A 16,639-nucleotide genomic window follows, 5' to 3' on the forward strand; every position below is an offset into this window, starting at 1 on the left:
GGCTGAGAGACTTCAGAGAAGTGTAACTAGCCCCAGGTCACCCAGCAGCTGCATGTGGAGGAGTGGAGACATGAACCCGATTCACCAGATTATGAGTCTACCGCTCTTAAGCACTGCACCACCCTGGCTCTCGTGTGGTCAAACTGCCCCTGAACTGCCTATAAATGCAGTCCAACATGGTCACATGTTATTCTTACTTTTACTCTCTCTCTCTCTGATGTATTGGGAAATTATCCAAATTTAGCAAATTTAGCCTGTGTGGTGTAGGGGTTAAAGAGTTGGACAAGAACCTGGGAGACTAAGGTTCAAATTGCCACTCAGCCATGAAGCTGCCTGGGTGACCTTGGGCCGTTCACTTCCTCGGAATATGTCCTGCTTCACAGGGTTGTTGTGGGGATTTGATATCCCGCTATATCGCTACGCGGAGTCTCAAAGCGGCTAACATTCTCCTTTCCCTTCCTCCCCCAATAGATTACGAGTCCACCGCTCTTAACATCTACACCACACTGGCTATCATGTGGTGAAGCTAACAGAAGTGTTCTGGAACCTTCTAGTGTGTTTGGAAGGTTTCCAAGATTTTCATGGAGACAGACATGCATCTGGAATGAGCTCTGTGTTTCCAGGTATGTATGAAAGTATGAAAGTATGAAGTATGAAAGCTATAGAAGCTGAAAGAAGCCACTGAAGCTTACGGAAGAAGAAGGAGAGAAGGAGAAGGAGAAGGAGAAGGGTAGTAGTAGTACCACATGTTATTCTTACTTTTACTCTCTCTCTCTGATGTTCCTTCACTCTCTCAATCTGAATTGATTAACTTAAAGTATATTGTACATTTTAAGTTTTTTACTGTTATATTTTACTGCCACGGAATTATTAGGGGTCTGCTATTGAACTGTCAAGCTTATTATTGGCTCAGTCAACTTTTACAAATTGATCTGCTGCATCCTGAGTCCTCCTGGGAATCATGTCCCTTCTTGGAGATGCTACTCTACTAACAACTGCACAGGCATTCCCCCGGAGTCTTTCGGGGCATGAATCCAGACAGGGTATAAATGCAATAAATAAATAAATGCAATCACCTTGCTGAAGTTCCCAGGCCACACAATGGCTTCCGGATTAATGGTGAATTCTATGTCGGAGGATGTCTGTTCCTCGATTTTCCCAACCTTCATTCTGCTGTGAGATTTATTGGGAAACACAACCCAGTTCCAGATATCAAAGTTGGCAGTCAGCTCCCCATTCTTATCAAAATACATCCCTCCTATGGATGAATTAGAAAACTGGATTTCTTCTAAGAAAGTGTGAAGCTAGAACGGCAGAAAAAGCACCAGCATTTAGAAAACATGGTATCAGGGTTGCATGTGAGAGCTGCAGGCTTATATGCAAACTCCATTGCAGATGATAGGAAACTATATAATTGCAAAACAATTGAAGGATGTTTCCTGGGCATCTGATATATCAAATCTGTTCATGAGCTTGAATATTTTGTGGGATGTAGTCTTGTTTTCCTTTGACAATTGAGGAAGGTTCCAGACCTCTTACTAATTTGAAGGGAATTTGTGTCAGCTATATTTGATGACTTTTGGGCCAGTATAACAGGTCCTTTATCAGATTTTTAATCCTCTTGGGGATAAGACCCAAATAAATATATTTTGAGGACACGGCCAGGAAACCGCTTTGAAACTCTAGAAAGCTTGCATATGTTTTAATTTGCTTTAATCTGTCCTATTTTGATTTCAACTTTCTATAGGTTTCAAATATAGGGTTCAAATTAGTGTTTTAAATTTCTTTCTACTAATCTTATTATTGTAACTGTTTTGTAAACTGGTTTTCCATCATTCAAGCGATATATACATTTTATGAAAATATATATTAATGTGAGTGAATGCTCCTTAACTATTTATAATATCCTATGTCCCCATACTTTTCTTTATTAATTAGTTTATAGTACAGCTATAAAGATAGATGAACGATATCAAAAAAATTCTCAAGATGTCCAACTAAAGACAGTTGCAATGAGATAAACTACAAAAATATAAACTCCAATTAAGATTCCAGAGATGGACAAGGTATTTGCAAAAAAAGGGGAGAGGACAGACCTGCCATGGCTGCAACCTTTGACGTTCCAATCTCTCTCCTCTACCTGCCATTAACCTCCATTTTGATCTGGATGAATATGCAGCATTTAAAGCCTGAGCAACAAGTTGGATCCCGTAGTAAGTGCTGTAGCGATCGTGAGACCAGATTGCCTCAATCTTCTCCTGGGACAAAGTTCCCAGTTGTTCTGTGCATCTTGTCCAACCCTCCATAGACACCACATTGTTTGAACACGAACAAGAGAATGCTCTCTGACAAAACGGTTCAGATTTGTATGAAAGCCGAGTATAGAATCGACATTCTGTCTGTCTTGGTGTATTCCTTACAAAGGACAAAGAACCTTGGCCAGGCGTGTTGTAAGGAAAACCACAAAACAATATCTCGTCAATGTCCAGAACATCCGTTGTGATCCAGACTATCCCCTGAGATCTCTTCACTTCCTGAAAGTGTTGTAAGAATGTGATTATATAACTTCCATGTTCAGAGTCTCCATAGTAAATGAAAACCTTGACTTGTCTCAGGAGAGATGGTTTACAACGTAAGGATGACATCATCTGGATGGAAAAAGGAATTATTTCCAAGAAAGCAACACAAATCTCACTGTGGAGCAGCAGAGGTTTGATGGCACTCAGGAACCTTTCTCCATTGCCATTGTCTGGAACAAAGAGACCAACCCACGTCCATCCAAAATGCAGCAGCAACTTGACAATCCCCCTGTACTGGGCTTTTTCTTTTGGGACCATCCAGTAGATAAAAGGAAACTGTTTTTTTTCCTTGAGATCATATGCAGTAGAGCCCAAACTGATCTGGTAAGAAAAGGATTGGTGTCTTGTTTTCAGGAATACAAAAGAAAGGCCCTGTAACATGATCAGGCCAATGATCATGTGACATCTAAAAATCCAGTATCATGTTCTCACAGTAGCTAGCCAGTTGCTTCTGGGAAGCATTTCATGCCTCCGATGGAGAATCTAGAGCTCACAGAGATGGAAGTGGCTTCAATGAATATTGAGGCAGAATAGGGCATCTGGGGCTTTCAGGGGTCATGGCATTCCAACCTCTTCCTAGAATCACAATGGGCAACTTCACAGAAGGAGAGGCAGAGGCAGAAGCTAAGCAGTGACATGGTCTGCAGGAGTGCATGAAACTTAATCTCCATGCTCATTTAGCTTCTAGAGACAACCACTGGTCTTCTTAAGAAAGAAGAAAGAAGAACTCTTGGAGAGCAGGGATTGGGAAAATTTGGCCCTCGGGATGTTGCTGAACTACAATTCCCATCAATCCCCACAAGGATGGCGAATGGCTAAGAATGGGTGGCTTGGTAGTTCAGAAACCTCTGGAGGGGTGAAGGGGTTTCTCAACACTGGTGGAGATATGGAAAAGAGGAAGGAAACATAGCTGGTCTCCAATCCCCTCCAAAGACCTACCTGGGGCATTTTGTAGATGCCCAACATGCTTGAAATCTGTCTGCCAATTTCAGAAGTAGTTGCTTCAAAAACAGCTAGAACATTACTCTGTCTTCCACAGCTGTAGCTTGGAATGCTGTCTAGCATGGCATCAGCCGCTGTTCTGACATCAAAAGCAGCCTCATAGATGTTGTAGCCCAGGGTGACATTGGGTAAAAGCTGAGGATTCTGGTTGATTTCCTGAATGGCAAATAAGGGCGACAGGAAGGGAGAAGGGTCCTCTAATGTTGAACTGCAAATAAATGAATAAACAAACAAACCATTGTTTCAACTGTCCACTTGAAGGAGTAGAAACTTGTCCAGGTGCTCCCACAAGGAAATAAAATAGTTTTTAGGAGAACTTGCAGCTTGGGTGAATTTGATTTGAATGATAACTTACAGTTTCTCGAGCTCAGAGACTTGACAGGAACCATTGACAAGATGGGAGTGGGGGGGAGAGAGAAATAGCAGACTTTTCGTCCGGAAAGGACAGGAAACAAAATCTCTCAGATAAGATAAGATAAGATAAGATATCTTTATTGTCATTGTCCCCTTGCGGGAACAACGAAATTACTCGGTTGCTACATCCACTCAGATAAAGCATTCCGCATAATCCAAAATTACAAAAAGCTAATTAAAAACAGTAAATATACTACAAAATAACAAGTAAAATAAGATGACTTCAAAGTCCGGGCTTTCCATTTAAGGCCAAAATTGCTCTAGAGAAGAAACTGTTCCTGAGACGGCTCGTTCTTGCCTGCATTGTTCTATATCTCCGTCCCGATGGCAGGAGCTGAAAGAAATGGTGACCAGGGTGCGTTGGATCTCTTGATATATCTAGTGCTTTTCTATGGCACCTGGTGGTGTAAATTTGTTCTAAGGTGGTGAGTGAGCAGCCAATAATGCTCTCTGCTGTTTTAATAATTCTACACAGCCCTGCTCTGTCCTGGGAAGTACAGCTTCCGTACCACACACATAAACCGTACGTGAGCACGCTCTGTATGGCACAGTGATAGAAGGCAAGCAGCAGCTTTTGTGGAAGATGGTTTTTCCTTAAAATTCTCAAAAAATACAGTCTCTGCTGCGCCTTCTTCACAAGCCCCCTTGTATTAACACTCCAGGACAGATCCTCCTGTAACTCAATGCCTAGAAATCTAAACGTTGTTACCCTCTCCACACAAATTCCGTCAATCAAGAGTGGCTGGACCTCGTTCTTCTGTCTCCTAAAGTCCACCACAAGCTCCTTAGTTTTCTTTGTGTTTATGAGCAAGTTGTTGACTCTGCACCACTCTGTCAGCCGCTCCACCTCATCTCTATACTCAGTTTCACCCTCCTTATCAGAGATGAGCCCGATCACGGTTGTGTCATCTGCAAATTTGACAACCCTATTTCTAGGGTGGGCAGCGACACAATCATACGTATAAAGAGTATAAAGGAGCGGACTAAGCACGCATCCTTGTGGTGTTCCTGTGTTAGTCCTAAGCATGTTTGACATATAAGGGCCCAACCGGACCCTCTGGGAGCGATCTGAGAGAAAGTCCAGTATCCACCCACAGAGTGATAGCGGGAGCCCCAGATTTCCCAATTTAGTTATCAGAAGTCGCGGTAGAATGGTATTGAATGCCGAGCTGAAATCTACAAAAAGCAGTCTGGCGTAGCTCCCCCGCTGCTCCAAATGTGCAAGAACAGCTTGGAGGGCAATCGCCACGGCATCCTCTGTTGATCTTTTCATTTTGTAGGCAAATTGGAATGTGTCCAATCCCTCTGGTAGGCAGGCAATGACATAATTTCGTACCAGCTTTTCAAAGCACTTCATAATTATGGGTGTAAGTGCTACTGGACGAAAGTCATTCGGATTCTCCGGATTGGATTTTTTTGGTACTGGAACAATAATAGAGGACTTCAGGCAAGATGGGACAGTAGCCTGGGCTAGGGATCGATTTAAAATCCCAGTGAAGACTCCTGCTAGTTGGTCTGCGCAGTCTCTTAAGACTCTTCCAGCTACTCCATCTGGCCCTGTAGCCTTCCTTGAGTTGATTCCCTTCAGCACCTTCCTCATCTCTCCTTCCTCCACTTTGAATACCATATTCCTTTGCACCGATGATGGCGACGATGGTGATGGTGGCCTAGCCTCCGCAGGTGTTGCTGCAGATGTTACTTCAAAGCGGGCAAAAAAGACATTCAACTCCTCTGCGAGGGATGCCCCTCCCTCGTCCACCAAGGAATCTTTGGATTTTTGCCCCGTCAGTTCCTGTACACCTTGCCACACCTGCCTGGTGTTATTACTCTGTAGGTGATCCCCCAGCCGCTGTCTGTACGCCTCTTTGGCCACCCGGATACCTCTCTTTAAATCTGCTCTGGCTGAGCTGTACAGCATCCTGTTTCCACTTCTAAAAGCAGTATTTCTTGCCTTTAGCAGCCCCTGTACCTCCCTTGTCATCCAGGGCTTCCTATTTGGATAGATCTTTATCCGGCGCCTCTGTGTTACATTGTCAGTGCAGAACCTGATGTAATCCAGCACTTCCTCAGTAAAAGTCTCTATGTCCTGTTGGTTGAACACCGCCCAGTCTGTGTCATGAAAACAGTCCTGTAGCTGTTGAGATGCTTCAGCTGGCCATATTGTAATACTCCTCTTTGTTGTTGGAATCCGTTTCCTCAATGGAATGTATACAGGAGTCAGGAGCAGGGACACGTGATCAGATTGACCCAGGTGTGCCAGCGGTTCAGCTTTATAGGCTTGCTTGACATTTGTGTACAGTCTGTCCAGAGTCCTTTCGCCCCTGGTTGCACACTTTATATGTTGATAAAATTTAGGTAGGACCACTTTCAAATCTGCTTGGTTGAAATCCCCGCATACAATAGATGCAGCCTCAGGATACTTGCATTGTTGTCTATTAACAGCATCGTGCAGGAGACCCAATGCCTCATTGATGTTCGCATCAGGTGCAATATATACTATAGTTATCAGTACAACTGTAAATTCTCGGGGGATGTAAATAGGTCTGCATTTAAGCGTCATAAATTCCACAGTTGGGGAACAATGACTAGCTATCACGGTGTGGTTTGTGCACCAGCAGTTGTTTACATATGCACACAAACCTCCCCCCCCTTCTTTTACCAGAGTCCTCTGTTCTATCATGACGGAACACTGTATAGCCTGCTAGTTCTATGGCTGAGTCAGGTATAAGTGGTGTCAGCCAAGTTTCTGTAATCAGCAGAAGACAGCATTCACTCACAGTTCTCTCAGTTGCCACCCACAGCTTCCACTCCTCCAGCTTGTTCGCCAAGGATCTCACATTCGCATAGAAAATGCTGGGAAGTGGTAAGTTATAGTGCTGTGTCTTCAGCCTTAGTTGCTTTAGTCGCCTTCCTCCCCTGCAACCTCTCTTTTGTTTACGGTCTCTCCTGTGCCTCTTTCCTCCCCAGTTCTTTGAAGTCAGAAAATCTTCCTTGCAGACGCGGAGACACTCACAATTTATGCAGTGCTCGCTCCGTAGCCAAATAGATAACAAATCCTGTCGACTATAAACAAGTCTATTTTGGCAGGACAAGAAAGCCAAATTCTGAGTTAGGGAGCAACCAGCCGCTGCGTCTCCACGCGCCGCCATTTTATTGTTTCATAGGCAGAGTTATCATAGACATAGTGGCTTCAAACAACTTCTGGCTAGGTTGCTAGATAAGCAGTGGCCTTGTGTGCAAGGCCGGTGCTAGGGTTTTTTGCGCCCTAGGCGAGATCACCTTCTGGTGCCCCCCCCCATCATATTTCAAACACAGATGTTCCAAAGCAGTGGCAGTCCTGCTACCACAGAATAATAGTGCAGGGTGGGGAGGGAGAGGGATGAGAGAGAGAAGGGAGAGAAGGAAGGAAGGGGATGAAAGAGAGAGAGGGAGGGAGATGGAAGGAGGGAGGGAAAAGACAGAGAAGGGAGGGAGGAGGGGTGGGAGAGAGAGAGAGAGAGAGAGAGAGAGAGAGAGAGAGGGAGGGAGGGAAGGAAGGAAGGAAGCAAGCGGTGGGTAAGAGAGAACTTGGATGGACTTGCAAAAGCATCCCAGAACTGGTGCACCAAGAGAGCCTTGCCTCCAAGGAAGGCAAAAAGCAAGGCTCTTCCTTGGTTGCATTCAACTTGCACAAGCTTCCCCACCATTATCTGACCTTCCCTTACAAGCAAGGAACGGGGACAGGAGAAGCCGGGGTCGAGGGGACGTCGGACCCGTGTCCCTCCCGGTGTCGCTGGACTGCACCTCCTCCCCCAGCCGCCTACCCAGGGGCTACGACGGCGAGAGAGCCACCGGCAAGGGAGGTTAGAGGAAGGCGGCGAGCGGGACGAGGGAAGGCGAAGGAGGAAAGAAAAAGACCATTGTTGCATCGCCACTTTTGCCTATATGCTTGGCTTGCCTTCCACTGCTTACCCAGTGCTCAGGCAGTCAGAGTTCTGGGCATTTTCTGTGCGCTGGGCAGTTGCTTATGTTACGCAAAATGAGGACCAGCGTAAAAGGAGTGAAGAACACAAGCTAACACAAACATTATAGAGGAGTACAGTAGGTGAAAAATCACTATATTAAACGACGAAAAGATGGTGTGAGGGACAGAGCATGGGTTACAGTAACAAAAAGGGTCATGCCTAGACAAATTTTAGCTATATTTTCTCCCCCTCCCTGTTATTGCAATAAACAAAACACAATAAAAAACCATTTAGATTTAGTGCGTCTGTGCCTGAAACTGAAATAAGGCCAAGAGGCACTTAGATGCTGCCTCTCAATAACCAAACCTTCTTTCAAAGTCAATAGATGGGCAAAGGAGGGAGAAGGGATTACCAGGGATGGCCAGAAAACAGGTGCTATCTCTGGCACACAGCAGTGATTGTGAATGCAGGGTGGGTAAGATACAGTCACTTACAACATAACAGGGTTTCTGGGGTGCTGGAAAAAGTCAGGTTTGTTTATTACAACACGACCTTGATATATGACCCCACTAATGAGGTGGTCTCCTGGCCTGTAATAATTCAACGGATCATGATTCTTTTTCCGATTTAATGGACATTTTGCTTTCAGCATCCCACTGACTCTATGGGGCATTAGCAGCAGAAATAGCAGCAGAAGTAATATCATTCTGGCTAAGCCTGCAAGAGTCATACACTCTTGTGACAGCAGGGACATTAGTAGCACACCTGGTCTCCTAAAATATCTTCAAGCAAAGGTAGACAAAGGAAAACTCCCACAGAAAGCAGCTCTACCTACCCCAAATCTCTCAGGCCAGGCTTCAGATAGTTATATCCCGGTTCTTTTTTCAGGCTTGTGACAATAAATTACCTCACCCTGCCTGTGATTATGATATTTATATTATTTTTGGACTCAAAGGCCATCAATGGTGAAATCCCTGGACTAGATAAATAAATCACCATGATTTTGATAATTATAATGTTCAGAATGTCCACCTCCCTGGCATCTGTCTGTGACTCAATGGGCAGGGGCAGAGTGAGAGCAAAGCATGCTTTTGAAAACTCACAGATGGGGCTGCCAATCTGGGCCCTGCTAAATTTGAGGAAACTTCAACTTCAGTAATATCCCAGAAACTATAGAACAGCTATGATGGATCAAGACTTGTAAGGCAGGACATGATCCAAGTTTATAAATGCCTGTAAGAAAAACTGCTCCCTTTCCCTTATGAGGAATTCCAGAGCCTGTATAGAGTCTTTAAGTGGGTTCCCTATAGGTACGAGAAAAGAACAGAGGCCAACCAGAGTCTATTGACAGCAAGGCGGCCAGTAAGTCTGATCTTTATTAAAGGAAATAAACTGTTGCAACAGGGTCTCCACTCACCACACGCAGGAGGGAGGGAGAACCCTGAACACCACCCTCCAAACATCATACATACATCACTGAAGGAAGCAGAAATTTGAGAGTTTTGCTTCTCTCCTGTCTGCCTAGATATCTGTTATTGCCTTTCTCGATTGCATTTTCTGGGTAGCCTGGCCATTGGATGATGGGCTTGAGGGAATCCTGAGCAAGTTTGCAGATGACACCAAGTTGGGAGGGGTGGCTAACACCCCAGAGGAGAGGATCACACTTCAGAATGACCTTAACAGATTAGACAACTGGGCCAAAGCAAACAAGATGAATTTTAACAAGGAGAAATGTAAAGTACTACACTTGGGCAAAAAAAATGAAAGGCACAGATACAGGATGGGAGACACCTGGCTTGAGAGCAGTACATGTGAAAAGGATCTAGGAGTTTTGGTTGACCACAAACTTGACATGAGTCAGCAGTGTGATGCAGCAGCTAAAAAAGCCAATGCAATTCTGGGCTGCATCAATAGGAGTATAGCATCTAGATCAAGGGAAGTAATAGTACCACTGTATTCTGCTCTGGTCAGACCTCACCTGGAGTATTGTGTCCAGTTCTGGGCACCACAGTTCAAGAAGGATACTGATAAGCTGGAACGTGTCCAGAAGAGGGCAACCAAAATGGTCAAAGGCCTGGAAACGATGCCTTATGAGGAACGGCTTAGGGAGCTGGGTATGTTTAGCCTGGAGAAGAGAAGGTTAAGGGGTGATATGATAACCATGTTCAAATATATAAAAGGATGTCATATAAAGGAGGGAGAAAGGTTGTTTTCTGCTGCTCCAGAGAAGCGGACACGGAGCAACGGATTCAAACTACAAGAAAGAAAATTCCACCTAAACATTAGGAAGAACTTCCTGACAGTAAGAGCTGTTCGGCAGTGGAATTTGCTGCCAAGGAGTGTGGTGGAGTCTCCTTCTTTGGAGGTCTTTAAGCAGAGGCTTGACAGCCATCTGTCAGGAATGCTTTGATGGTGTTTCCTGCTTGGCAGGGGGTTGGACTGGATGGCCCTTGTGGTCTCTTCCAACTCTATGATTCTATGATTCTATGATTCCTTTGAGATGGCAAATACTTAGTTCCTGAATCTCTTATGCATATTGATAGTGTGCTCAACTTCACAGATACTTGCCAGACTGTATTTGAAAGGGGAGGTATAAGCCCCTACTGTCAAAGGACAATTGGACAGCTTCTCCCATTTCCTTCCCCCCTTCTGAGATATATTTGAGGTCAATTTGGGAGAGTAAAAATGGTTTCAGGGTTGTTCTCAGGGGCGGAGCAAGGTGGGGGGCAGGGGGGGGCGTTAAGCCCCGGGTGACAGCCTGAGGGAGGGGTGTCATGGCGACAGCCTTGTGTAGTGTGCGGCGGCTCCACGGTGTTCTGCTCGCGCTCGGCGGTCCTTACAGGGTCCGCTCTCCCGCGGCACCCCTCAATGGGCCGCTGAGCGCAAGAGGTGCTCCGTGGATCTGCCGCACACCAGCGGCACCCGATCCGACTGACTGCGCCCACTCTCCCTGGGTGGAGTTGAGGGATTGGCCAGCGAGGCGACGCTTCTTGGAACGCCCTCGCTGGCCCGCCCCTCAACTCCACCCAGGGAGAGCGTCATGAAATCACGACAAATGCGTCGTGACGTCATGATGCTGCGGAGCGGTGCCCCGCCCCCGGGGATGCCTCCGCGTTTGCCGCCCCAGGTAACGGGTCGGCTAGCAACGCCCCTGGTTGTGAATGTCCTGTGTGAGTATCTGGAGGTGGCTGGAGGATGGATGGTGGCTAACGGATGGAAGTTGAATCCTGACAAGACAGAAGTATTGTTTTATGGGGGCGAGCATGGGGGACCCCCTGGTCTTGAATGGTCTTGAATGGGGAAACTGTGCCCCTGAAGGACCAGGTGCGCAGGTGAGTCATTTTGGACTCACAGCTGTCCGTGGAGGCACAGGTTAACTCTGTCTACCAGCTCCATATGGTATGCCAGCTGAAACCCTTGTTGTTGTTTAGTCGTTTAGTCGTGTCCGACTCTTCGTGACCCCATGGACCATAGCACGCCAGGCACTCCTGTCTTGCACTGCCTCCCGCAATTTGGTCAAACTCATGTTCGTAGCTTCGAGAACACTGTCCAACCATCTTGTCCTCTGTCGTCCCCTTCTCCTAGTGCCCTCAATCTTTCCCAACATCAGGGTCTTTTCCAAGGATTCTTCTCTTCTCATGAGGTGGCCAAAGTATTGGAGCCTGAGCTTCATGATCTGTCCTTCCAGGGAGCACTCAGGGCTGATTTCCTTAAGAATGGATAGGTTTGATCTTCTTGCAGTCCATGGGACTCTCAAGAGTCTCCTCCAGCACCATAATTCAAAAGCATCAATTCTTCGGCGATCAGCCTTCTTTATGGTCCAGCTCTCGCTTCCATACATCACTACTGGGAAAACCATAGCTTTAACTATACGGACCTTTGTCGGCAAGGTGATGTCTCTGCTTTTTAAGATGCTGTCTAGGTTTGTCATTGCTTTTCTCCCAAGAAGCAGGCGTCTTTTAATTTCGTGACAGCTGTCACCATCTGCAGTGATCAAGGAGCCCAAGAAAGTAAAATCTCTCACTGCCTCCATTTCTTCCCCTTCTATTTGCCAGGAGGTGATGGGACCAGTGGCCATGATCTTGGTTTTTTTGATGTTGAGCTTCAGACCATATTTTGCGCTCTCCTCTTTCACCCTCATTAAAAGGTTCTTTAATTCCTCCTCGCTTTCTGCCATCAAGGTTGTGTCATCTGCATATCTGAGGTTGTTGATATTTCTTCCAGCAATCTTAATTCCGGCTTGGGATTCATCTAGTCCAGCCTTTCGCATGATGAATTCTGCATATAAGTTAAATAAGCAGGGAGACAATATACAACCTTGTTGTACTCCTTTCCCAATTTTGAACCAATCAGTTGTTCCATATCCAGTTCTAACTGTAGCTTCTTGTCCCACATAGAGATTTCTCAGGAGACAGATGAGGTGATCAGGCACTCCCATTTCTTTAAGAACTTGCCATAGTTTGCTGTGGTCGACACAGTCAAAGGCTTTTGCATAGTCAATGAAGCAGAAGTAGACGTTTTTCTGGAACTCTCTAGCTTTCTCCATAATCCAGCGCATGTTTGCTATTTGGTCTCTGGTTCCTCTGCCCTTTCGAAATCCAGCTTGCACTTCTGGGAGTTCTCGGTCCACATACTGCCTAAGCCTGCCTTGTAGAATTTTAAGCATAACCTTGCTAGCGTGTGAAATGAGCGCAATTGTGCGGTAGTTGGAGCATTCTTTGGCACTGCCCTTCTTTGGAAATGGGATGTAGACTGATCTTCTCCAATCCTCTGGCCATTGCTGAGTTTTCCAAACTTGCTGGCATATTGGGTGTAGCACCTTAACAGCATCATCTTTTAAAATTTTAAATAGTTCAGCTGGAATATCATCACTTCCACTGGCCTTGTTATTAGCAGTGCTTTCTAAGGCTGAAACCCTACCTGCCCACAAACTGTCTCACCAGAGTGGTGCATGCTCTGTTTATCTCCGCCAGGTCCATATAACAGTGATTCTAAAGGAACTTCACTGGCTCCCAGTACATTTCTGAGCACAATTCAAAGTGTTGGTGCTGACCTTTAAAGCCCTAAATGACTTTGGCCCAGTATACCTAAAGAAGCATCTTCAACCCCATCGTCCAGCCCAGACACTGAGGTCCTCCTACAAGGGCCTTCTGGCAGTCCCCTCACTGCGAGAAGTGAAATTACAGGGAACCAGGCAGAGGGCCTTCTCAGTAGTGGCACCCTCCTTGTGGAACGCCCTCGTTTCAGATGTCAAGGAGATAAAGTACTATATAACTTTTAGAAGACATCTGAAGGCAGCCCTGTATCGGGTGTTTTTTATGTTTGATGTTTTACTATGTTTTTATAAATTCTGTAAGCCACCTAACAACAATAATTTTAATATTTACAGTGGTCCCTCGACTTATGAACTACTTATCATCCGAAAGTTTCGACATCCGAACGGAAACCGTTGCCTGTTTTAGATGCGGTTTCCTCGACTTTCGAATTTTAGATGCAGTTTCCTCGACTTATGAATTTTTCTGAATATTTCCCCCCCAATGCAATCCTATGGGAAAACCCGCTTTTTCAACTTACAAACTTTTTGACCTACAAATGTGCATTCGGAACGGATTAAGTTCGTAAGTCGAGGGACCACTGTATAACCCTGCCCATCTGGTTGGGTTTCCCCAGCAACTCAGGGTGACTTACAGTATATACAGTGGAACCTCGGTTTATGAACACCTCGGTTTATGAATTTTCGGTTTATGAACGCCGCGGACCCATCTGGAACGGATTAATTCACTTTCCATTACTTTTAATGGGAAAGTTCGCTTCAGTTTATGAACGCTTCAGTTTATGAACAGACTTCCGGAACCAATTACACCCATGTTTCAGTTCATGAACGCTTCAGTTTAAGTACTCCGCGGACCCGTCTGGAACGGATTAATCCACTTTCCATTACTTTCAATGGGAAAGTTCGCTTCAGTTTATGAACGGTTACTCCGCGGACCGTCTGGAACGGATTAATCCACTTTCCATTACTTTCAATGGGAAAGTTCGCTTCAGTTTATGAACGCTTCAGTTTATGAACAGACTTCCGGAACCAATTGTGTTCATAAACCGAGGTACCACTGTATAAAAACATAGTAAAACATCAAATATTAAAAACCTCCTAATACAGGGCTGCCTTCAGATATCTTCTAAAAGTTATATAGTTCATTATCTCCTTGACATCTGAAAGGAGGGCGATCCATAGGGAGGGTGCCACTACCGAGAAGGCCCTCTGCCTAGTTCCATGTAACTTTGTTATTGCAGTGAGGGAACTGCCAGAAGGCCCTGAGAGCGGGAGCTGAGGAATGGGAGTGAAGGCGCTCCTTCAGATTTACTGGGCCAAAGTCGTTTAGGGCTTTAAAGGTCTAAACCAACACTTTGAATTGCAGGCAGGTAAGATCTCAGCTTGTGTACCAGATGGAGCTGGTAGGCAGGATTAACCAGTGCGTCCATGGAAAGCTGTCAGTCCAAAATGACTCCCAAGCTGCGCACCTGGTCCTTCAGGGGCACAGTTACCCCATTCAAGACCAGCCCCGCCCTCACCCGCACTCCTGTCTCCCAAAAACAGTACCTTTGCCTTGTCAGGATTCATCCCCAATCCGTTAGCTGTCATCCATCCACTAAATGCCTTGAGACACTCAAACAGGACATTCACCCCCTTCAATGGTTCCGATTTAAAAGAGAGGTAGAGCTGGGTGTCATCCGCACACTGGTGAACACTCAGCCCAACCCCCCTGATGATCTCCATATTCTTCTTCATGCACAGGCTATGAACTAAAACATCAAGCTTGCTGGAGAGCCAGGCTGCTGGTGATCTAGTTGCAGGAGTTTATTGGCCAGTGATGTTACCATGGATGAATGCAGATGTATCATTGTGACATCAGTGTATGATGTCACAGACAGAATGAGCTTCAAACACCAGCAAAGTGAGAGACAGGTAACAGTCAGACCCAAAGGTTACAGTTCCCTAGAGAATTAGATGGAGTAAACAATAATATTGGGGCACAGCAGAACACAAACTATATACCCACTGAAGGTCCTGGGTTCAATTTGTGACACCTGCAAGTCATCCTGAAGCCTTTGGGGCAGGGCAGGACTGGGGAAAAACATGTTTGTAAGAACTTGCTGATGGGCTTGTCAGCCTGTGCCTTGCTAGGCCTGAGGAAGCAACAATTTCAGAAAAGTTCGAGGAACAGCAGAGAAGCCATGAGGGACGAAGGCACGTAAGGTGAAGCATGTCATGACTCATGGCGTGGAGGAAGTAGACAGGCAATTCTTTTTTCTTCATCTCATGCGGGCTAGACAATGCTACCATGCAGTGGATTTGTAACTGGCTGACTGACCGAACCCAAAGGGTGCTCATCAATGGCTCCTCCTCATCCTGGAGAGTAGTGACTAGTGGGGTGCCACAGGGTTCTGTCTTGGGCCCAGTCTTATTCAACATCTTTATCAATGACTTGGATGATGGGCTTGAGGGCATCCGGACAAATTTGCAGATGACACTTGCGACGAAAGTTCCTTCACTTTCAGTCTTATAATTTTGACCTCTCAATTATTAAAAGCACCAACAGGGATTTCTGAGGTAACTCAAACCTCCCACTTATCCCTCTAGCCTTTCTTTAAACCCTCTAGCACTTGTGGGTTTTCAAAAATAAAAGAGAGTCCTCTTCCAGCCTAAACGTGGCCAGGTACCTATATAGACTCGGGGCTATAAGTCAGACTGTTCCTATGTGTACTCAGATAAGGGTTCCACTTCACTAGAAACTCCCTTACTGTCAAGCTAGCTTCCTTCCTGAAGTAACTTTATTACCATCCAGAACCTGTCTCCTCCTTTAGCCCCCCCCTTTTCTTGGTGCACTCTCAGCCACAAACTAACCTTTCTCCTCTAAAAGGCAGTTTTGACAGTTTAAAAGAGTTCCTCACCAACTGGGTTCCTGGATAACTTAGCTGGAAATTGAAATAGACGATTACTGGTATGACACTTTAAAGATGGATATTTATTGGCTTGAATCTTAATGGTTGCTTTCTGGTACCATTGGTACAAACTTAATTTCACAGGTAACGTTCTTGGTAATCAAATAACAGAATACCTATCAACTACTTCATCTACTCTAAGTCTACCTTCTCCACAACCACACAAGCTCCCACACAAAACCCTCAACCGCCAACTGACATAATGGTTCCCCTTTCCATTTTAAACCCCATGCAGGCCACGCCTCCCATGGAATGTTGCTGTCAATTAACCAGGAGTCTGGGTTAACCCTTCGATAGGTCGGTTGCGAAACAAAAACATAACATAACAGTTTCAAATTCGCCACAACACCAAATTGGGAGGGGTGGCTAATACCCCAGAGGACAGGATCACACTTCAACATGACCTTAAGAGATTAGACAACTGGGCCAAAGCAAACAAGATGAATTTTAACAGGGAGAAATGTAAAGTACTACACTTGTTCAAAAATAAAAATAAAAATGAAAGGCACAAATACAGGATGGGTGACACCTGGCTTGAGAGCAGTACATGTGAAAAGGATCTAGGAGTCTTGGTAGACCACATGAGTCAACAGTGTGATGCAGCAGCTAAAAAAGCCAATGCAATTCTGGGCTGCATCAATAGGAGTATAGCATCTAGATCAAGGGAAGTAATACACTGTATTCCGCTCTGGTGAG

General features: G+C 45.4%; 1 protein-coding gene across 1 annotated transcript in view; it reads right to left on the reverse strand.

Moving 5' to 3' along the window:
- LOC148687166 (vomeronasal type-2 receptor 26-like) overlaps positions 1-14,729 on the reverse strand; it is a 29,254-nt gene extending 14,525 nt beyond the window's left edge. Inside the window, exons 1-3 of the mRNA XM_088662532.1 lie at positions 14,541-14,729; positions 3,519-3,737; positions 1,077-1,304 (exon numbers count right to left, since the gene is read on the reverse strand). Of these exons, the coding sequence (XP_088518658.1) occupies positions 1,077-1,304; positions 3,519-3,737; positions 14,541-14,729 (636 nt within the window). The remainder of the gene's footprint in view (positions 1-1,076; positions 1,305-3,518; positions 3,738-14,540) is intronic.
- Positions 14,730-16,639: the final 1,910 nt, after the last annotated feature.

The sequence above is a fragment of the Zootoca vivipara genome, chromosome 2 (genome assembly GCF_965207765.1).
Source record: "Zootoca vivipara chromosome 2, rZooViv2.hap1.1, whole genome shotgun sequence".
NCBI lineage: Eukaryota > Metazoa > Chordata > Lepidosauria > Squamata > Lacertidae > Zootoca > Zootoca vivipara.